The following is a 24,317-nucleotide window of genomic DNA, read 5'->3' on the forward strand; positions in this document are numbered from 1 at the left end:
CTGTTTTCTTCCTTCGTTAACTCGTATGAATACCGACAGCTATATCCAATCTTAGAAAAGCTAATAGTTATTTTCTGTCTTAGTTGATCTGGGACTGAGAAAAATTTGCGATAAATCGTGAGCTAGTTTGACTAATGAATTTGAAACACTTTCAAAAGCGATAGAAGGTGAACAAGGCATCTACTTGTTAGTTTTTTTTTTTTATTCAAAATATCTGAAAAACGATAATCTTTAGAATATGCCTTCTGAAAATGCTTGTTTTTTTTTCTTGCTTGAAAGAGACAATCTTTTTGAAACAAAATGTTAGATACCCAGAAAAACGAGTTTCAGTGACATTGGAACTTCAATGATTGAATGAAATACCTATTGCCAATATTAAAAACGATATCCAAATGGAAAAAATCATGGACGATCTTGAGTCTTTACTCATATGTATGTATGTATGTATGTATGTAAAGTTGCTTCTAAAGCAATGTTGCATGTTGTGCATTGATGTCTAGCTTCGTCTTTTTATAGTTATAGATGCTTTATATTCATCAAAGCTATTACGTACACGCTTATCATATATCAATCATTCATCGCGAATCTGGGAGATGATTTTTTTTAATGGAATTTAGTCCGCGCTGCATTTACGTAATAATTCGACGAACTGGTCAGAAAAAAAATATGAAATAACTAAATCTACATCGAGACCAGAGTCATATCGAAACAACTAGAATGAGAACAACTGAATGTTATTTTTTTTTTGTATCGAATGCATCATATTTATATATGTGTCACCCATGGCAAAGATGAGGTAATCAAATACGATATATATATATATATATTTATTACTTTTTCTGATGTTTACTGCCTTTCAAAAACAGCTCGTCACAGCATTTATAGCAGAAATGCATAATCTATTGTAATTCATTTCTAGTTTATCAGAGCTAGTACTGCCTACTCCACCAGCAGGGTCTAAACGCACTTTCTGTCTGAAAAAAAAGAATTAGAAAATTAGAGAATATCTTGGTCACAACTTGTATACTTCCTAAATTTACCACTAACAAAATACTGCAGTAGGTGATAATTCAAATAGAATAGTCAAAATCATTCATACAGGCATATGTCATATTTGATAACCTCATTGTAATGAAGGAAAAAAAGAATATTTTTTGTATATTTTGTGTTCATTTGTAAGTTTTGATGATTTACAAGGCCAGGCAGTATATAATAGTTTTTTGCCTGTTTTGTAAGTTTCTTTTTTGATCTCAGGAAGGGTAGCATTTTTGTATAGCCCTTTCATCGGTGTATGCTCATGTTTTAGTTCCTGCAACTTTTTCTACGAACGAACGTGAGAGACACCCGCGAATACAAAAACAAAAATACATATTTATCTATGCAGATTTTGTATGATATTAAAAACGAAAAAAAAAACTTTGAGTGCGCATATTTTATCATCAATGCACCTAAAAGAATGAGCTAATGAAATGTAAATGAGTAAATAATACTACAAGAAAACAACAAAAAAAATCTACCTTTTTAGGAAAATTTTTATGTGAAACTGTTTGTAAAAGCAGCGTCTGAGCAGTCTGTATCAAGATGATGAAATGATTTCGCTTTTAAAAAGCCTGAAGTACCTTTTTTATATGAACATTGATGATTTTTTTTCTCGAGATTTTTCGCTAGTCACTTATTTTTACAGCATTCGATTCGTGTATAAGTTGTATGTGTGTTTTACAAAAAAATGAATTGCATTTTGAAGAAAGGTTTTTGATCGACGGCAAATCATGGAGTATCTGATTTTCTTCGACGAAAGGTCAAAACGCATTCCATGACCTTCAAATTCTGTATTACTCAATATCGAACTTCAATGGATGGCAAGTTTTTGCGTTCCAGCTTCCTTTACTTTTTCTTACAGATCACGTCTTTTTTTTCAGTATTGTGTTCATACTTATAAAACCATTCCAAAACATTTTATTCTATAACGCGTATTAATGGTCTCATTTTTTTTCGTATCCAAAAGATCCACGAATGGAACTGCTAACTGGCTGACTCTGTCAATCCTGTTGGCATTCCCTAACTCATTCTTCACAGAGTAACCCTTGTTTTGATGCTGTGCAAGTAGTGATTGACTTTTCATAGATCAGATATGCATGGCTTAGCGGTACTGTACTATAATCCTATTCATTCAACGACGCTTAATGGGAACAACGCAAAACATACCGAAAAAAAACCAGTCGTAACCAAACTCCATGATTTGCTGTTTCATTTTGAGAAAAAAGGTTAATGTTATTATTCCTTTGTATTAACTTCTGTATATTCTTGTACCGATGAAAATATTGAACTGCAGAAATATATTTCCTTGTATAAAACAAACACATGTATGTACGTATGCATTTCATGTGTACTTACATATATAAATGTTTGTTTACGGAATGAATTGTTTGAATGCTTATAATTTTAGATGACATAAAATGTTAGTTATGTAAGTACTTTGCGGAATGAAATTAATTTCAACAAGTTTTCAAAGAAGTCGTTGGTATTTCACGATTTATTGACTTACATCATCTCATTTTGGAAACTTGCAAATTAATTTTATTCTCATATTTGTGGTTTTGTTGTTTGTTGCTTTGTGTAGCCGCATCATAATATAGCCCTCGATGTACATAAGTAAAGCTTTGTAAATACTTGGGTCTGCTTATTTTTGAACGATCCATTCAAGTAAAAAAGAATATTTCTGATACGTATCTCCACGCCTTAATTTTTTGGTATATGTGCAGAGCTTACAAAAAGCTACCTTCATGGTAGAACAGGGATGTAATTTCATTGGCTTTTCTTAATCATTCTATCCGTAGATGCCCATGAAATTGCATCAATTTGGGAACACTTGCATGCTGCTTTATGTGTCAAACTGATTCTTGGTTGGTGTTGTCACTAGATAAATGGTGATGACCTTTACGAACAGTAATGACCTTTGCCATTTATCTTGGTTGCCTTGGTTCCCGTATTGCTTGCCTTCAGCAGCATTAACTTACTCCACATGTGCATGCATCGATTTAATCAAATATTTTTTTGACAATATCAACAAAATCTACTCGCTTTACAAAATTGACCTTACAGGATATAGAACTAGGATCCATTGACTTGATCAAATTCGGATTGTTGGCAGTCTATTTAATTGAACTGGGTTGTGATTTTTTAACATAGACCATAGATACCAATATGGTTTGGAAAATATCGATAATACGACTTAGTGGCTATATCAAAGACTTAACTTTGCAATTAATCAGATAATAAAACCAAAATCTATGCTACACGGACTACGCATGCATATGTGGTTATTGGAATTATAGTGCATCAGTATATCTCGGGAGTACAACAAGGCGATTCTTGTTCCATTTCGATTTACGTTGTTGTGTCTTGTGGGTGTGGAATGAATCATTGCATCATAGTTGAGCGGTTGCTGTGATTATTGATTATGCAGCATAATGCTGAGCACTGATGCTGCTACTGCTGCTGCTGCTGCTGCCGGGTGACGGAAAAAATAAGTGGAGATGCAAATGCGAGAGACAAACATGCCATCTTTACACCTACACAGAAAATGGAGTCTTTCTTTCCAAAGTGAGATTTCCTTTCAAACTGTCTTGCGCCTACCCTGCACCTGAGATAAATGAAATAATTAATTCGCTATGATTATATATTCCCTCCATAAAAACGCATCCTAATTTGATACCCCGTTTGGTCATTATCTCAATTATTGCATTTACATTTTCTACTGATATAAATCGGAAAGAAGAAATAAGAAAATCGGTAAATTGTGCATTTGGCAAGTTGGTGAATGGTGGAGAGATTAGCAAACCGGATCGGGTATAGTTTGTTTATTTCAATTTCATTTTGATTTCTCATATTTTAATCCTTCCCTGCGTGCACATGTGATATTGTTCGGTGTTGTATGTATGTATATGTGTCGTTAAGCACAGACAAATTGTCACATGATGTTAGAGGATATACATCATCTTCGTATTGAAGTACTGCGCACAGTTTTTGTCAGGATATTTCGCTTTGAAAAAGTGGTTGCGCTGTGCCCGAGTATTATATACATTAGTTCGTTTTTATGAAGTAATTCAGGGGATATCGTTTCTGCAGAATCAATCGGGTTGTTGAAATAGTTCCATGAATTGTTCCTCGGATTTTGATATTTAAACACCGCAGCATATTCCGTAACCGTGATTGCAAAATATGGCCAGTCATCTGAAAATTATGAATCTGTTTTGTTTCAAAAAGTTTTCGACGCGGGATACTGCCGTGCGAGGATAAACTAATCATCACCCTAATTCTTGATGGGACAAAATGATGAAAACGTTGTTAGTCGTCGTAAGCTGTCTCTGCCTCTCTGTTGACGATTCTTATGGCAGCTCATGAGCAATTCGAAAAAAAACGTGCCATTCAATGTCGCATAAATGTTGTTTGGATATGTACGCGTTATCAGCTTAATGGAAGTATATCGTTTCGAACGTTTAGCAACTTACAGCAGCGATATAGACCTGACTCAAAGTCAGGTCTTTGTATAAATGATTCCTGTACATAGATACTTATATTTTCTTTTTGGTGGCTTTATAAATAATAGTCCACAAAGTGGACGTTAAATCTATCATAGGCCACTTTGTTTCAAGTACCGGTAGTTTTAGAAGAACCGTTTTACAACAAATAACTACTCGTTCTGTAGGTGTTCAGCTAATTACGAAGATGCTTCAGGTAAACACTACAGCTAAATGCTGTCCCAGTAACTATGTTTAATCTGCTGTCCAACACACTAGATTGAAATTGTTCTCTTAGAGATGACGAAGAAAAAGTGTTTTTCTCTCAATCCTTGCTTGGATTGATAAGACTACTAAAATCTGAATTGGTCTAAGGACAGTCGAATTTGTGGTTGGCCATCTTCTGTACACTACAGGCAACATGTCCTTCACTACATTGACTAACTAGACTGATTTACCATGCCTTCTTGTTGCTATTTTTCTCTTTAGGAAAGCGATCCTTCTGCTAGTTTAGATCTAGGGTGTTCGGACAAAATGATCAAAGTATCTTCTTAAAACACGAATGCAAATATGTTGAAAGTGGACCAATACATTAATGACGACCAGCTTATTGATTGATTAATTGATTTGATGATTTAAGATGCTAACTATTCAGAACTATGCTATGTCCAGAAATATAGATATATAAATGTTTTGCTGAATTATTCATCACGTCCATCTCGTGGTTAATTAACTAAACGCACAATAACATACATATGCAAAATGACTGTTTTCTATTATTTTTCTAAATTGATTACTCTCTTCAGCGGCGTATGTAATTAATGTAAAATATTTCTCGTGTTGGGAGCATTGTCGAATTGTGTTTAGCTATAGAGACAGTTTTGGACAGGTTTTATAGACTGGGCATCACTTAAAAATGTCAAAAGGATTCGGAATTTTTCAGTAGTTGCCGTGGATTATCATTGTTACCTGGCTACTTAAAAGCTGAATTTACAACCCAGTCTTTAATAATGTGCCCTGCTTTGTATAAATAGACGTCTTCTTGTCTGTCTGTCTGTTACCATGGTAATTTTGTATAGTTGATTGTTGCCTACTGAACTTTGTGTGGTGCTGATTGGTCTTAACGCACACAGCAGTGACTGCAAGCAATTGCTTGGTAGATTCCCAAGTAAAAAACAGAAATATATGTTCATTGCCATATTTGGTATTATTTGAAAAGGTTTGATGAGAGGATTTTGTAACAGTTCATAACGCGATTTGTGCTTCGATGTCCATTTTACCCCCCGAGGAATTGCTTGCAGAAACTGCTCTTAAATGATTTTGAAGGGAAAGTTTTGTACATATATTTGTAGAGATACGTGGATAAAAACGCACATTTTTCAACAACATTTGCTTTTTGTACGTATTGTATTTTGATTCGGTTTTGTGTAGACATTTTTAGAATCGGTCTTTGAAATGATTTTTAAACTTAGGATCATATTTTTTATTTCCAACGTTGCAAGTGATACTGCAATTTTTCCATGATGTAGATACTGTCAACAAACACAAAGGCTACGGGCGACACTGTCACTCTGAATAGCCAGGCTTATGACAAGATGTGGAAAAGATACTCATAGCTTTTTATACAAGATCAAATTTTGAAAAAGGAAATATACTGCATTGGTTTTTTAAATGTTTTCTGCGAAGTTCTGGTATTACATCTGCTTACTGAACAGCCTTGGATAATCTTTTTATGTGACATAGAAAAAGGGGAATCGGGCTGTGCTGTGTGCTGCTGATTGTGTTGTAACAAGGCCTGGATTCACCACGAAAATTCCCAGAATCCAGATTCACCACAAAAAAAACCCCAGAACCTAGATTCACCATACTTATTTGATGTCTTAAATCCTTGCTACAGACACTGGGAATGAAACACTGTTTTTGTTGAAACCAGGGCTTGTTCATTCTCTATACGCAGACCACAGTAATAGAGTTACTTTTGATGAGAATATTTTTATTTCTATATAGGTAGCACTTTTGGGCTTTGGTAGTTTGTGTACAAATTGTCCAGATTTCTGATCAAGTTTTTCCAAGGGATGTGTTAGAAAAGAACCCTGATTTTCCAAAATATCAGCTTTCTTATTGATTTTAGATTGACAATCATTTTTCACTGTAGAACTGCTGAAGTTAGTTATTTCTACATGTAGTTTGTGCACACGTGATCACGACCACTATAAAAGTAGTCTTCGCAATAGCCAATCCGTAATCAATGGAAATCTGGTTCAAAATTTTATTTATTTTTTTTTTAATCATGAGGAAAAAAATTTTAATCTGAACATCTGAAAGTTGTTGGTTTTTTTTCATGCATTCATTTCTTCTCGATGACGTAATATATTCTTTTCTTTATTTCATCTTCGGAATATGTTCTTGTTTTCAAAAGTTTTTACTAGTGATATTGTGATAAACCTAGTCTGAAGGTTGAAGAAAGTGTATCAGAAATCTGGAGTTTGATTTTAGTAGAGACGAATATGTCTCTTTGGTTTTAGTGAACTGCATAAGTCTTATTTTATGATAGAGATTTTATAGGATAATGAGGAGGCCCATCCTACCTAGAAAGTGCACGCTTTTCTCCAAATCCGATTATATTATATGTTGATTATCGATATGAATAAAGATCCAATTTTCTGTAGGTTGGTCTGGTGTATAAGCAATTTTTTCTTAATTGTCATGTTATAAGATTTGATTTACAGAAAAACAAAAATTTCAAAAGATATATTTCATCCCTCGAAAGTAGAGTTGTCTTATGAACAAACCCAAATTCCTATTTCGAATCCGCAAATTCGTGTTTTTCCCATCACATTATTTAGTTTATTGTTCACTGTAGATTATTACCAGTAGTACATGTAATAGTTAAACTATTTCTTATTCCAAATCATTATGGAAGTAACTGAAGCGCACAATTTTTCATATATATCTACTTTCTATCTTTTAGGGCTTGATGTTAGAGTCTTTCAGAATACTGCGCCTATCGCGGCCTCCTCATTGTGATTTCAATTGAACTTCCTTATATGAATATAAACATATATATATTACATATAAGGAACAAAAACTTGTGATGATGAGATGATGATGAAAATACTATAGTGTAACAGTATAGTGAAAAGGGTCTTCTATATAGTTGTGTGATATGTTGAGTATGATTGTTATTATTAATTGGAACCAGAATTTGTTGCATTCATATACTATAAGAAATTGTTCTCTGGTTTTACCCTGTTTCTGTTGCCTTGGGTTGATTTTTATAATCTTTTTTGATCATCAATATAACGTTTCAGTACGTGCCGGTGTTGGTCTTTCGTCTGCACTGTATGATATATACAATATATATATATATATATATATATATATATATATATATATATATATATATATATATATATATATATATATATATATATATATATATATATATATATATATATATATATATATATATATATATATATATATATATATATATATATATATATATATATATATATATATATATATATATATATATATATATATATATATATATATATATATATATATATATATATATATTTTAGATGACTGTAAAAAGGTATTCCTAAATATTAGGTGATTGCTCTTAATCTTTCTGCGTCAAAACTAAATGTATGAATACCGTAGCCGGCTTGCCACATATATGTGAATATTTTAACCAAGCAAGCACTTATAACGAACTTGTGCTCATCAAAACAAGAGGTGAACTACCTTCAAATTCTATCTAATCAGCATTGCATGGCTTTTTATTTTGAGTCTAAACAAACGAAAAAAATACTACACCTCTTAACCTATCATTGTAAGTTTTAACTTAAAACATTTATTTCTTTCGAAACTTTCTTGTCCTCTCCTTCCTAACGAGAGCAATCCCTATTATTCATGTTCATCATCTATGTGTACTATTACTACTACTATTACTACTAATACTAATAAATATTATCATTATTAACAATATGCTAATAATCATTTGTCGTGTAATAGTAATATAACGTATTCGCCAGTTTGTGTATAAACAAACATCTCTATAAATTCCAATTCCCAAATTTTGCCGATTTGAAAATTACACCTGTTGATTATCGAATCATTTGACAACTCAAGTAATAGTAAATGATTTGAGATTAGTTTGTTTGTATATACTGGCGTTACAATGTACTATATTGATGTGGAGCATATTACTTATTACGATGGATATCTGTGTACTAGAACATTGGAATCGGTATGTATAGCATTTATCAGAATCGAGGCGTGGCTGCTTAATGATGGTCAAGCGCGCGATGTCTGATTTCGACGTCACCGCCGCGTCGATGTGTACACAACGCGTGATTTTATTTCTATCAAAATGATTTTTACGACAACGCCTTAGTGTTATGGGCAAGCGCATTTTCAAGTAATTTCCGTAATGAATCAATTAAAATGACGGTTGTTTGCCTATATATTATCGAGAATGGATTTGCAAGTATAGAAACACTCTTAGGTATATATATATCCCTCTATATATCAGATAAGAAATACAATGGCTTCCATCCGCCACTATGTCTATTCTACTTAAACGAATATATGTATTTTTCTTACGTCGTTATATCAAGAATGCGCTATAAAATCGCCCTTATAAAGCAACAATCAGAATTGGATTTTCAGTAGAGTTCGGTCGATAATCCAGCTTCAAGCGTCATATTCTGTATTTTCCACCATTTGCTCAAGCGATACGCGCCGTAGTATCAAAATGAAATGTGTCATCTAAATAAGACTAAGTTTATATAACATGTAAAATGTAATATATGCCTATCATACATGTATGATTGTGTCACTCACAAAAATTGATATGCGCTGACAAATATTTGTTTTTAAGCGCGACATGCAGTCATTTAAGACGCTATATATGCTATTTCATGAACAGACAGTTTTGCTATAAATATATCCTCGCATTTATTAAGTCATCGTCATCGGTTTAATGAGTCTGCGTAAAATATGTACCAACCACGATTCTCTTCGATTCGTCTGCGATCGACTTCGGGGGATTTTTTCGTCCGCCACTTTTCCAATACGAAACAAGCGATATATATGGCTAATTCTATAACAGTATTAAATTATTCAAAAGTTTCCCTGTGTCGCTGTTTCTGATTGAATCGTCACAAAGGTTTTACTACGAAGTTGCTTGCAATACGATGGAAATGAAGTCGCTCAGACGGTCAGAAGAGCTACGTGTTTTACGCAGGCGCCTCAGGTTTTTATGATGTCATTTTAACGTTTTGTACAGGATAAACACCCAAGATAGATTTTGTCACGACGCCATTTTGTAATTTGATTCTTATACGAACTGTAAATGATAGACTTTATTGTTATATCAGAGAGCGGTCAATAAATATTGTGTAATGAGCATTTGAAGATGGGGCGTTTGTTTTTGATTCAGCAGAATTTTTTCTCTTCTGATCGGTGCCTGATTCGGACCGTTGTTCCAGTCCATCGGCTATACATCGAGGCCCTTGTACCCTTCCTAGTGTGATATACGAGAACGACCGGGGATTCTAGGAGACTGAATCATGTGCATTGCATTTGAGGATGTGGAAATTGTGGACTAGGAACATGGAGAAGGAATTCAAATCGTTCGAGCGATGAAACGATGAGAAGGCAATCGTTGTTTCACTGGTATTCAACCCACAAATTATAACCTACGCACATTTCCCAAAGTTCAAAATTGTACGATTCCCCCATTTTCCTCGGATTTTTAAAATACCTTGCACTTTTTAGATTAAAGTACGTATATCTAAGTTGTAGAATCAACCTTAATATTAACTAGCAGTACATGTGGGACACCTTTCCGGCAACTAAATGAAGATAATTGCGCTATGCATATATTGCCTATAGTGGCGCTTTATACATGGATAAGAGGTATGACATGAAACGTAACACCACAGACCTGCAAGGGTATAGGGATGGAATTTAGGGAAAAGGACCGCGATCAAACATGAGAAATACATGTACGAAGAAAGAGATTATGTTGAGGTATGTGAATTATCGTCATTATACATTGTATCAAAAATACATAAAGAGTCCTCTTTATGTATTTTTGATTGTATTTGAACCTCGTTAATAGGATACTACTGATATAGGATTTCCAGCATGCCCCAGCTAACATATTCATATCAATCAAGATTTGGATAACACCGAACCCGTTGAATACAACAATTTCACATTTGCCAACAAGATTCGTATTAACGAGGAGGTTCCGCATTATCATTTATAACTCACAATTCGCAGTAAATGATATTTGAAAGTAAAAGTGAAAGTTTAAAATTGCGTTTCTTCGTGTTAATGAAATCTTGGTAAACCTTTGTCCTCTTGATACACAAATACGAATAACAATGACACAAATCTATTTTTTTATAATTACAAGTAATTCGCTTCATTAGAGATGCTGCCATGTAATAGATAATATTCTAATTTTCGACCAAAGGAACGGTTAATTACCTAGCCTTATACATTTTCGGAACTCCCAAATTTTCTCATTCGCTTCATCCCTCGTTTAAAACGCCCAATAATTATGAATCAAGGGTCGATTCGATCAGACTGATTGATGTGTATTGATACCATCAAATCGAATCGCCTACAGGGGTGCATTGTACAAAAGCCATGAACTCCTCCCTGGTTGAGATCAATTGCTCGTGCGAGCCTGGTTATTGTTCCGCACAATTTGAGTTGAGTTGTTAATCGGAGCCAAGAGAAGCCATGAGAATTGATTGGGCGCCAAAATTGATCACTCCCTTTCGTATTGGTACGGCCGCCCAAAACCGTTGCACTATCCTTAAGTTCAGGAAAAAATCTATAATAAGAGCAACTTCGTATCATAAACTCTCCTTTGCGCCGCTTTTCCTCGTAAGCTTTGCTCGGTCCGTAATATGATAATGATATCACCAAGATTTGATCAAAATATATGTTACGGTAATTAAATTAGGAACATAGAGACTACAAGAAATTTTACTTCTGAAAAACTGTATCGTACATATCTTAGGAGACAGCGTGACTTAAAACTGTACAATAGCCATAACATATCTTTTCGCAGGTTGACCCAAAGTAAATGGATATTTGTCTAACTACTGTTTTATAATTCATGTATCGTATTTTTTTGAAAGCCAAAGAGCATATGGAATTATGGCAATAAATTATCATTATCATTATATACGTAAAGCCTTATGAAACTTAGTCGTATGTGTAAATGCATATAGTGTACACATTAACTTAGACCTATCTATACAATGAAACCCTATTTCTTATCGTGGTCATCCTTAAGATATTTCTGTATACGGTTAGACGCACGATAAAGAATTCTATTATGCATGAACGCAGTTTTTCATTTTATCGCACGAGAAATCAAAACTTTTTATATTCTGTTCGATTTTCAAAGAAGTATTGCATTCTAACGCGAGAAATATTTTTCTTGCCGTGAAATTTTGAAAATGTTTGTTTTCTGACCCCAGTTGTCTTCTCGCACGAGGTATCAGTTCTTTCGTGCGTCTTGCCGCACAGAAATATTTCTTAGTATGGCACGAATCAGCCACCATTCTTTTCCCCTAGTTTAGGACTTTTTGGATTATAAAGAACTTTTTTGATAGAACCTTTGGAATAAGTGGAGTACGGCAATATTTGTCCGCTATAAACTTTGACAATCAACAATCACAGAAATACCTTTATCGATACTGAAATAAATCAAGCCGAACATGACATCCTCAACTATAACAAGAGAAATCCCACAATAAGTTCAGCCAAAACGAGAAACTTGAATAGAAGAGTTATATATATTTGCGCAACGTTTCGGCTAAAGACTATTAGCCATCATCAGGCGTACTGAGTACAGGAGAATATTACAAGATATTTATACAAGACCAAAACAATAGAAGCAGAGTGAGTGATTAAAATATTGAAAGGGGAATAGATGAACTTATTGTGGGATTTCTCTTGTTATCTTCTTACACGGATATTGTGTATCTTCTCGTCTCATCCTCAACTATACTCCTAAACCCAAGTATTCATTCATTCGTTTTAATGTATTTATGTAGATATAACATTACAAATACTTTAGTTTATTTTTTGCAAATGAGTTATGTATTAGCCCAGTTTGTATTGTCATGTCAAGCCATGCCACAACGTGACATGTCTTGCCTTCTTTTCCGTGCTGTGCCGTACCCTTGCCGAGCTGCGCCATTCCATATATCATGCCATAACATACCATAACATATTCAATAATAACTACTTATCTAAATAGATGAAATATTCCTGGTGCTGAAAGTGACTCTGTGTTACTGATAATAAAACGAGATCCGATGAATAGGTTATGATTATTTATCTATCCAGGTTGGGCGTCGATCAATTGCCGTGTTCGACATTTTTCACAAGTCGTCACATTTTCTTGGAAAAATCGAATGTTGTGAGGGGTACTTTTTTAGTTCCAATGACTTATCCTAACGACAATAACACGCGTAATTATCAATCAATAGGAATTACGAATATTAGGTCGAGGCCTATGGCGATGGTTTGGTTTACAAAGTAGAGCGAAAATTAATCCATAGCAAAATTAATAATCAATGGAAAAAAAATTACCAAATAAACGATTGAGAAAAATAATATTCTTTGCTAGGAAAAGGATTCGATACTAGTGATCATGTTACGTTGGTCACCGTTTTTATCTTCTGTCTGACGTTCGTTATTTCGGTTCATTATCGAATTGTCAAATATACGATAATAAGTAAATCATGATGTAAAGATCTTAGGTAAACATTAATTCTATTCTACATGTATTATAACCTTTATCTTGGATCTTTCAATTTTATTTAGGTTCTATAAACAAAATCATTGCACCTACTTGATTGCTTCGTACACGTTGCCGCTTGCGGTGTTCCGGCGTCATGCGTAGTGTCTTCGATGGCTCCAAAAGTGTAGTTGGCGTCGATTCTTATTTCAAATTTCTTATATGATGCTGATAACTTTTTAAAACAGTTTGGTCAGTTTGTGCATTTAGTTATTATGAGTAAGAACTGAATGCTTAAATAGCTGATGGCTACGTATTTTGAAAGGAAAATCAAGAGAGGTTACGACGAATTTCATCATTTCGTTTTACTTTTTCTTTCATGGAAAAATGTATTTAAATGAAAACAATGATCTAGATAGATGATATCGACATTTGAATTATTTCCAATGCATTTCTGTGTAAAAATATACGTGTATGGGATCTATGTATTGCTTTCGAATTGTAACTCAATGCAAGTTGATTTTTCCTTTTGTTAATTGAACATGTAATCCAGTTTGATATATTCACTTTTCGTAGCTTTGGGTCTAACGTTGTGGACGAAAAGGATTATTATCTTTTGTTTAAGTTTGTTATTAAGACGAAGTTAATGCGCATTAAAACAATATAAATATGTTTCATTCTTTCTTACAAAGCGCGCTACGCCGTTGGTCCTCACAAACAGTGTCTGTGGTCTGTGGGCAATTCTTCATCGTTTTTCGTGCGAGAGGCATCCTTGGTCATAAAGTTGAATAGCACAACCGGACTTGATTAGATGAAAATCATATTGTACAAAAATGTGAGATTAAAAAACGGAAATTTATTTCATGAGAGACCATATCCAGGTGTCAGGAGAAACGTTTTCTAATTCGTGATAAATACATCAGAGTACTCATGCAAACATATTGCATTGTAAATCTCATTCACCTTAACTGTATGTTTGTTGGTCGTTTTGTTTATAAGGCCCAAAATTTAAGAAGAAAATTATCATTAAAGAGGATTGTAGACGCATATATCAATTAATAGCGCACATTGCAGATAGAAGTCGCGTTGGTTAACGCGCTTACGCGGTCGGTCGTTGTCAGGATTAAAATACTATTAACATCTTGAAGATTTGTGGTAAATTTCCTCCATTGTCACGAATTTCAAAACGATCGTTGTGGTCAGTTTGTGCGTCACATATACAGCAGCAATCGAAGGCTCCACTATGCACTCGGTTATCGTCACGCGATTCTATTTTTAGCCGAATTCACGGAACGATAAATCGTCGCGCTAAAATTGCAAATAAACGATAAGGGAATCGTGGTAAAGGACATTTTGATTTTTCTATCGAGGGTCGACAAATCAGTCGATTGTTATTTCATATAGATGATTAATTCACTGCGATGAACACGTTTCTTCTGGGCGTTGATGCAGCCACTATGGCACGCGATGTTAATCGAATGCCCGGGAACAATATTTGCATAAATTATCACCAATTTATTCACTCATTCAAAATTCTTGAAAATTAAAATCCGTTCACGAATACTCCTCGATGTTATTCGTTTACTTTTTTACAATCCCGCAATAACTATCTAACTAACTTAAGGGTCCAGGGAGATCGTACCCGCTCGGTGAGTGAAATGTTTGGCAATCTATCTGACAATTTCAATATTCAACGACTCCTGGTGAACAATTTCAAAAAGCAATGACCTTAAAAACCCTCCGCAATGTAGTCATGGGCTTCAAATTTGCAATCGATTACAGCAAATGCGTAGGTACAACAAATATATACGCGAAGTGTATAATTCAATATTTGACTTCCCAGTTGGGAAGAGCGAAGAACTGGATAATCTCAATTCCGCGCGAGGAGATGTTCCGATTGCGTTACGATTGACTGATCGTAAGACCCGCTTGAAATGTTAAACTACGATCCCTTCCTAAAGTACAGCCATCACAAATTTCAATGAAAAATGGTAAACTGCACAAAAGCACCGACGGATAGTGAACGCGATACTCACCAAGTGGGCCAAAATTAGTAATTTTGAAACCGTTATTTTTTGTTCGTCTGCAGTTCGAAATCTCGTATTTAATTCATTCGTTGTTTTATTCTTGTTTCGCACGAATCTGTTTATCTGCATCTTGCTGGAATCATTTTCTTGAGAAACAAGAGCTCCGAACTTTGCTGAATACGACTGGCTCCTCAGTACATGGAACCTGCATCTGGTATTACCAGTAGTCTGGGATTGTTAATGCAATGCGAGCTAGCGATGTGAAATTTTAATTTTTACTATGAATATGATTACGATAAATATTGTAATATTCAAACTTCGTTCTGAAGTAAATTACGTAACTTGATTTAAGTTTTATCAACGTTGCAAGGATGAAATAAAAAAATTGTGTATTTCAAAGCGTAAATGTAAATGCGCTGATGAATTTCAGAATCTAAATTTCTGGTTTTCATTTTTTTTTGCGCGCGAAACAACGTTTTCTGGTATTTTGGAAAAATGTTAATATTTTCAACCGACCAAAAATATTATCGTGTATATGCAACCGACCAAAAATATTATCGTGTATATGCATATGAAAGTAACGTTACTCTAGAATAAAAGTAATTTTATAAATCATATCTCTATCTCTTAGTCAAAATAATTTTCAATTCTAATTATTCGGATTATATTCCCCTGCCGTATTAGAAATATCAGTTGAAAGGATTAAAAAGCTTTCTCCGAATCAAGTTAACATGGGAAAATATCAAGCGACACATTTGGCATTTAGGTGAAGTACAATTATGCAACGGAAAATCTTCGCAAAAATCAACAGTTTCGTATCAAATTCAAAGCGTGCGCGTAATCGTCACAGAAAAAAATACGCATTTTTATAGGTGAAACACACAAGATGACACGGCACGCGGAAGTTTCAATATTAGTTTGTTTGACAACTACAATAAAACACATTCATCAGTTGTGTTAATTCAAAAAGCTTTCAGTAGATATAGGCGTATATATCACAGTGAAAACATGTACACACGTTATTATTACTCACGGACCGAGCTCATGATTCATTCGGTAACCACCGGTAATTTTATATCGTACATACATAATTACACAAGCAGCACTTTTACTGAACCTATACTTTCGTAGAAGTGCGAATGAAGGTCTGATGAAGTCGGGATCTATATAGCACGATGTTCATATTGCACTATACGCGGAAAGGTCAAGGTCGATGAACTCAGATTCGTCGTAGAAATGTATCCGATCCGAGAACTAAACTGTTGGTTTGGAGTCGTCACAAATCCTGATAGGCCTGAAAATCCTGAATGTAAATACAGAGCTTCCAGGCGTAACAAGATTGGCGTAGACCGATCATCTTCAATCGTGCAGGTAAAAGACGTCCGTTTCCGACATGCATCTTATCATCCATTGTTGGTCGCAGCTCCCGCAGGAACCACCTTTCGCGAACGAAGCCAGATGTTTTGTTTCGAATCCTGCAAAAGGGAGTATTTATACGCTTCGGCTCTCAATGGCTTTCAGGCCAGTAAGCGCATTTCCTCGTTTCTGGTCTCGCTGGGTCGCGTAGTCAGTTGACAGTGGGAGCAGCTGGAACTGGCAACAGATGCGATACGTGAACCTCTGGCACCCTTGTTAGTTATTTAGAGTAGTGCATGCTCGACCATCGGTACTTACGCAATATTCAGCGAAATAGATCCGAAAAACACGATTTCAAAATCCTTTGTCGAATAACTCATTAATATGTGGTATCATATACCTGTATAATGCATTGTTTTGAACGACGAAGTCGACTCAAACACATATGTTGATCAAGAAAAGTTTTTTTAGCATGACATCACTTTCAACTATAAACATGCCATCATTCTAGCATAAACTTTCGATGACATCATTTCCGTAAGTATACTAGCAGGGCTAGTATATATCTATCTCTGTACAACTCGATCGGAGATGTTTATACTAAGGAGCAGTCGTAATCTCAAACAGTTAACGTAAACCCGCGTAAAAAGCACCAATCGCTAAAACCGTTTAAAGGAGTCGAAGAATGACTTACGTATGTAACTAACCCGGCCAAGTCAAGTTCGAAAATGTCCTCGCCGCGGTTAGGTTGACACAAGCCACCGACTCCTTTCGGGGTCTGGTTCATCATTTCGAGATACTACAACTGGGACCTGGATACCCACTTACAATTGTGCCAGACAACAAAGCTTGACCCGGGCAGATAGGCTATCGTCTTTTGAAAAATGTTTGGACGGTGGGCAGTAAACATAATGTAGTTTAAAATGACCGATTCTTTTATTATTCCACATGCCCTGCCATAGTACGGAGTTCAAAGAAAAACGCGCCAAGAAATTGAAATCCGTTAACCGAAGTGATTGATAAAAGTGTTTTTCGATGAAAAGGATCGAGCTGGTCAGGGTGCCTGGTTCGTGGTCACCAATGCATAATATCCCAGGCACGCTTTTAAGAACCTACCCTAGAGGCTACGGTCATTTTGTTTTGGGGCTTATTGTCGTTTCAGATGACATCTTTAACGTTACGTTACTTTCTATAGTAGAATGGCTGGTTCGTATCTGTATTATCAGTCGATGAAAAGTGAACTTTATACGGCCTTCCATATGGGAAACTAGCAACATATTTGACGACACAAGAAAAACCGAAAAGAGTTTTGGAGATTGCGGAATAAATTCCTAGATTTTATTTTGGAAATGAATATAATATACAATTAGGAAGATATCTAGAATATGTATTTAATACAACAAAATTCGAATATGAATTCGAAAATCTTCAAAACATTTCATCGATCAAAAATCAAAATCGTGCAATGTTTGATATTACTATAAATGCATATAGGAGCGGGCACTTTTTTCATATGATATGAACTTATTTTTACACTGAATATTCGATTGTTTAATCTGGTGAATAATCTTTTTTTATTAGAATTATGTTGAATTACGCATTAGTAAAGCCTGTAACTGAGTTAAGTAAGTGGGGCGTCGGCAGAAATTTATCATAGCAAATTCTGATTCAGACGAAATACTTACCTTCATTAAAAGGACTAATCATCTGTTAGCTTTAATGTTGTTACATATAATTAAATGTCTTTAAGTTATTTTGCCTAAAGCTAACAGAATTCCACCATTTTGACATAAATGATATTGGTGAAATTTGATCTTCTATTGATCGAGGCTTGTTTCAAATTCTAACGATTTTGAAAGCGTTTTTAAGTTAACCTAGGTGATAAAGTTGATTGACCAATATACGCAATGACTAAACTAAAATCTATCAATCTTTATTTGAGTTACCTATAGATAACGCGTGATTTATTTTGGACTTATTTTCGCTCAAAAATATTGTATTTTATATAATCTTCCAAATAGGCCCTAGTAGTGGCCGAAAGTAACTTGTTTTTGTAATGCATCACACGTTAAAAGAACATCTTTAAGGAAAAATGAACGTACAATATTGCTCAAGTCCACAAGAAGCGACGCCATTGAAGACGTAAGCGAAGAACTTTGACATCTTCTAATATGCTGTTAGCGAATTTCTTAGAATCTAACAATTCGATTAGCTCGAATACCGGTATAATTCAAATGTAATTCAATATTAGAATAGTCAAAAATACGTAGTTATATATACTTATAAATTCAAATATCATTAGGTCACATCGCCGTCGTGTACTTACGTTTGCAGATCGTCCATTTTGTTCGACGGCCTCGTTGCAAATGTGAGGTTCCCGCGTTGAAAACCGTCTCAATATTGCTGTATATCTGCAAAATAAAAACGTTCACGTCTCGTAAACTTTCTTCCCGCGTATTGCATGTAGCGTTTCGCCTTCACGGGGCTGAAATTTGGAGGTAAAGCGCGGCAGCGATGCGGGTAAATGGCAACTTCGGATGGTCGCGCGCTTACCCCGCGGAGCTGGCTGTCGTGTATCGATTAACATATATTCATAATGAATGACTTGTAGCGCGCGGGATGAATTAAATGTGGAAATCGAGGGTCCATCGATGACATTGCCGATACTTAAACAGATATTTTTAACGATAGATATGTGATATGGGTGGGATCTACACGGACAGTAGGCCATTTTCGTTACGAATATAGCGCTAATCTATCGCGTATTTACTATTGTATATACATCTGTCCAAATATTCAAATGATCATATATACCTGCATGTATATGATTATGTTCCCATATTTCTAACGTGTCTCTTCTTATTTTATTATCCCGTAAAATACGAAGTACCCAGAGAAATAAGATAACCCGCAATTAGAATCTAAAAATCAATAACTATACGCGGAATCTTACGAATAAATTAGATGTTAATCGATCAAATTTACGGTAATCTTCGTAGTACTCAATAGAATGTGTTCATTGTCCGCTTTCAAAGAATTTGCTAGTCGCGAGTCAACTCACCGGCTTGAAATTGTTAACATCCTATCAATTCGAACAGATAATCCGTGTCTCGTATCCCGAATTCGATTGTATTAATGCGAGCCCTCTCACCTTCATTGATTCCTAATCGGTTTGAATTTGCGAAAATTCATATTTCGTAATTCTTACATTTGCCCTATTACGAACAACCGCTCGTCACGCCGTGCCCGCCACGCCCAGATATAGTATTGACACAATGTGGTCATCGAGGCTATAACTTTAATGACTTGAAACGGTTCATTGTGACTCAATTTGTCCTTGATTTACTGACCCCGCCTGCACGCGTTACGATTGACACATAGCTTTACTCATCACCTCTTCCGTAAGAATTATTAATACACATGTTTAATTACTCTCCGTTCATAAACGAGTTGGTCTGCTTCGTAAATTGCAAGAAAACGAGACCGCGAAAAATCTACGTCGCATACATGGTACCGACGATAACGGGATTCCCAAATTCTATTTCCTCTTCCTAATTCGGGGACGGGGTATAATTCTATTCTTGCCCGATAACGGGAACGTGGCTTCCCATTGTCAAACTCGCGTTTAAATCATAATGAAGCACTCTCATTATCGAATCGTCGTTAATGCCAGACTAGTTACGGCTGTGAACACGTATGCCATTGTTATACTTGAAAATGCCAAATTGAAATTTTCCAGTTCAGAATTTCGTGTCCAAAACCGCACGATATCTGTTTCTGTTGTGTTCGCAGAACCAGCATATTAAAATAGAAAACCGTATAGGTACTTGATAATCAAACTTCCATATACAAACAAGTGAACTGGCCAGGGAATCTGTACAGCAGTTCATGCGGGTAGTTATAGTATTCAATTAGTTTCCTAGATAATGCATGAAATAGCCTACGTATACATGATTCATTATTTCAATTGCGAAAGATCCACGAAAAATTACAAAATAGATAACAACTTTACATCGACGAAAACCAAACATTTGAAACAGTTGTATGTATTACTGTAGTGGGGGTTGTTCGTGATTTATATACGTGGACATTACTGTCAAAAACCTAATAGAACCACGAAACGTTAGCTTAACAATGACAAGAGGTTAAATTCCAATTTGCGTTAACAACCAAATTTACAAGATACACATATATTTTGAAGATAATGTCTTATTAATAAGTAACTGTTGATGGTTTCCATATCAATGAAGTGAATGAAATCCACAATAAAGTGAAAAAGACTAAAAGAAAATCAGACCTTTCGACCCAATTCTATGTATTACGTACTGTGGAGTTTTTCGTGACAAACACATGGACATATTACTATCAAAAACCTAAGACTAATTTGAAAATGGCTCGTAGAATTGAGTCGAAACGTCAGATTCTCTTCTATAGCTTTTTTCGTCTTATTGAGGGCTTTGATTCTTAACTTCAACCTTTGATTCCGCGAAGCGAATTCACTGTAAATTTTGACAAAATAATTTTTCTAGTACACAATAAATTTATATATACAGACGTTGATTGTCGAATTCAGCATTGCGCCATAAAACAGTAAATTCATGCAAGGAAGTTGATTGATATGAATGTTGATAAGATATGTACTGAGTGAAAGATAAATCAGGTTTTGATCAAATTTCGTCCTTACATATATAAATTATACATTTATATAGTTCCAATGTTATTCAAGTATATATTTCAAGAAATAATGAAATTGTGCCTAACAATATAGTTAGTGCCAAAGATTTTGGTCGAATCATCAAGTATTTCCTTGTTCGGAAGGTGCGTTTTGGATTCATTACATGCTATCAATATTTGAAATTAAAGGATGGCTATATTTCAAGTAACAATATTGTTAGTTATCAAGAGATGATATATCATCACACCGGGTATACGCCATAAAAACACTTTTATGTTGGCAGAATAAATAGTAACGTAATCAGTATTAACAAAAGTACTCTTTATGGATCTTTGGTATTTAAGTTTAAACGCCAAGGTGTTAAATGAAATAGCGACTTGACATAGAATAAAATTAAGATTTTCGAAAAGTGCTTAGTTGAAAAATACCAGATTCGTATTTGAAATATCTCTAATTACATATGCTGAATAATCTTATTATGATAAGATACTTTTTACAGCGTAACTGTTTAATATCTCGTCAAAAACAGATGTATAGGTTTGGTCATTATTTGGTATTACTTCTGAGAAAATAGTTCTGGCTGATTTCCAAATGCGCAGATTCTGATTATAATGCATCTCGGTATTTTTATGCTTCCCTACGAGAGTTTTACGTGATCGTATGCGCATGCGCAGTTCCGAAGTTAGGCCAAACGAAGCTACGTAAGGGAAATGCGTCGTTTAAAATGGAGATACCGCTTAGTCCAACCCGCTATAAAAAAAGCTAAAAGCTATATAGAAGTTTAAAAAATACCTAAAATAATAGAAAAGTTCACGAAGATGTTTCGAAAAACTTCCGAATTTCCACCAAGAAGCGACAATTTTATTCAAAATGCTGTCACGATGAAGCCTTAAAGATAAAATGGAAAAAAACCTTGAGATGTGATGAAATTCCGAATGTATACTTTGAAGGGTTTCGCATGAGAAAATAGAAAATCTGATTTTAGAGAAGGCGTTATTGAATTATGAATTCTCAGTAAAATACTGGATGCGACGCATAGACAACAGAAATACTCAGAGGGCTTACTGTTACCGAAATGAATATAACAACAACAAAAATCGTATCCACGTAAGAAAAATCCTCATTGCGAAAAAAGAACGCGCGCAAAATTTATTTGATTTGTTGAATATCTAGTATTCAGTTTTATCTCGGGTTCGTATCAGCGAAGGACGCGCTATCTGAATACATCGACGAATATCATTTTTTCCAATCGCAGCAATCGCAAATAGTTTCCGAAAAATTCGTTCGGATGCCCAAAAATCATTGTGCATTATGCAAATATTCGTTAGCGCAGCCACGGGGAGTTGAATAACACCGTAGAAAGAAAAACAAATTACCGTAACATGCGCGATCCGCGTGACACATACTACTACTTCCAAGAATTATCAATTGAGAGCTACGTATCGTTAATCCATGCACAAGAATGAACGGGGTCTCCTTCGAACATCCGAGGCTATCCGTACGCTTGAGTATCATCTACGATTTAATTTCATAGCGCAGCAGATAAATTTATAACATCTAATGCCGATACCGAAGGCGCCTGCATCCTCGGTCTTTATCCCAGCATCGGACATAAAACGTCCCCAAGCGGCCTAGCCACCCCCATGTATATTGGTGACCCGGGATTTTGATCATCGTTACTGGACATAAGTAAGTCGTCATCGTTAAGCGCCCTTTGGGCCTTGGATTTCTCTAGTTTATTTACTGGTAATAAAGATAGTCCGCAATGTGTAAAATATTCATTAATAAAGCCAATAACGCGATAAAAATTAATGTGTTACGCAGACTGGGAAGGGCCGAATAGTCCACGATAATTAGAGGCCAGAAATCGCGATGATATCGAACTTTTATTTCGTGGCGAAAGCTGATTTCCTTGACGAGAGACTTTCGCCGAAAAACTTAGTCACTATTTCCGACAGTCGCCATCGGTGCGGTCTGATGATTGATAGACACCGCGCGAACGAAAAAAATATCATTAATCAGACTAATCATTATATCACGAATACGATTTTCACCAGTTCGCCTATACCCGATACAGCCCTGATCTTCAAGACTCATTTATTCCATTGATGGATGGACCCTGTTCATCTCATCCGTCGGTATCATTCCGAAAGATATTACGTAAGACGTGAACAATTAGGAAAAAAAAAGTCCTGTATCCACGATATGGTGCGCAAAAAATAACGCGTACAAATGCAAATTCAACGCAATTTCACGTAATTCAACGCAATAAAACCGTTTTTTTATCAATCGCAATCAATTTCATGGTTGGCTTTACAGTTACCGAAAAAGCAAAATGTAGAAAAAGCGATCCCTTATATTCCGATAAATAAAACGCCATATACTTTTGCTTATATTCTCTGTTGCAAAAACCGTTTTTTAAATCAAAATCAATCTTATCGCGGGCTTAAAAGTAAGCGAAAAGGTGAAATGCAGAAAAAGCGACCCCTTATATTACGATAAATAATACGCCGAAATATTTTCAAACATTCCTTTCGACAAAGCGCTCCATATTGAAGAATAATGAATTGGTTGCGAAAAGAAAAATTTTTACGAGTGATATAAAGATTCTATTCGAATGATAGATAAAACAATAAGATAACATTTTTATGAATAATGAAAATAACCTAATGAAATAATTCGGAAGAAACTACGTAAGAATTAAGATAACGTTTCAAAGAGAACCCTAACTGGAGATCAGCATTTTCAATAAATCAGATTCTCAGATAATTCTCATTTTGATTATTTTCGATTGTTCTGAATGATTTCTACAAGATATCATATCCATTGGATAGGTAAGGGATTAGATAGGTAAGGGATTGTCAGATTTATTTCGGATCCGTCAGAAATTCTTATTTACGAGAAAAAGATTTTCAATGGTTGATGATAAAAAACATATGAATATATAATTCAAT

At 35.0% G+C, this 24,317-nt stretch overlaps 1 protein-coding gene across 5 annotated transcripts in view; it reads right to left on the reverse strand.

The window, feature by feature from the left end:
* Positions 1–14,080: 14,080 nt before the first annotated feature.
* LOC141915268 (uncharacterized) overlaps positions 14,081–24,317 on the reverse strand; it is a 33,617-nt gene continuing 23,380 nt past the window's right edge. For 2 of the 5 annotated variants that reach the window (XR_012620933.1, XR_012620935.1), the window contains exon 2: positions 18,072–19,099. Coding sequence is in view for 1 of the 5 variants with exons in the window: in XM_074806736.1 (XP_074662837.1) it covers positions 14,581–14,613; positions 19,015–19,099 (118 nt within the window). In the remaining 4 variants the exon portion in view is untranslated. Of the gene's footprint in view, positions 14,614–18,071; positions 19,100–19,749; positions 20,656–24,317 lie in introns of those variants that run through there. The other 3 variants (XM_074806736.1, XR_012620934.1, XR_012620932.1) reach the window with 3 other exon arrangements.

Source organism: Tubulanus polymorphus, chromosome 1 (assembly GCF_964204645.1).
Source record: "Tubulanus polymorphus chromosome 1, tnTubPoly1.2, whole genome shotgun sequence".
Lineage (NCBI taxonomy): Eukaryota > Metazoa > Nemertea > Palaeonemertea > Tubulaniformes > Tubulanidae > Tubulanus > Tubulanus polymorphus.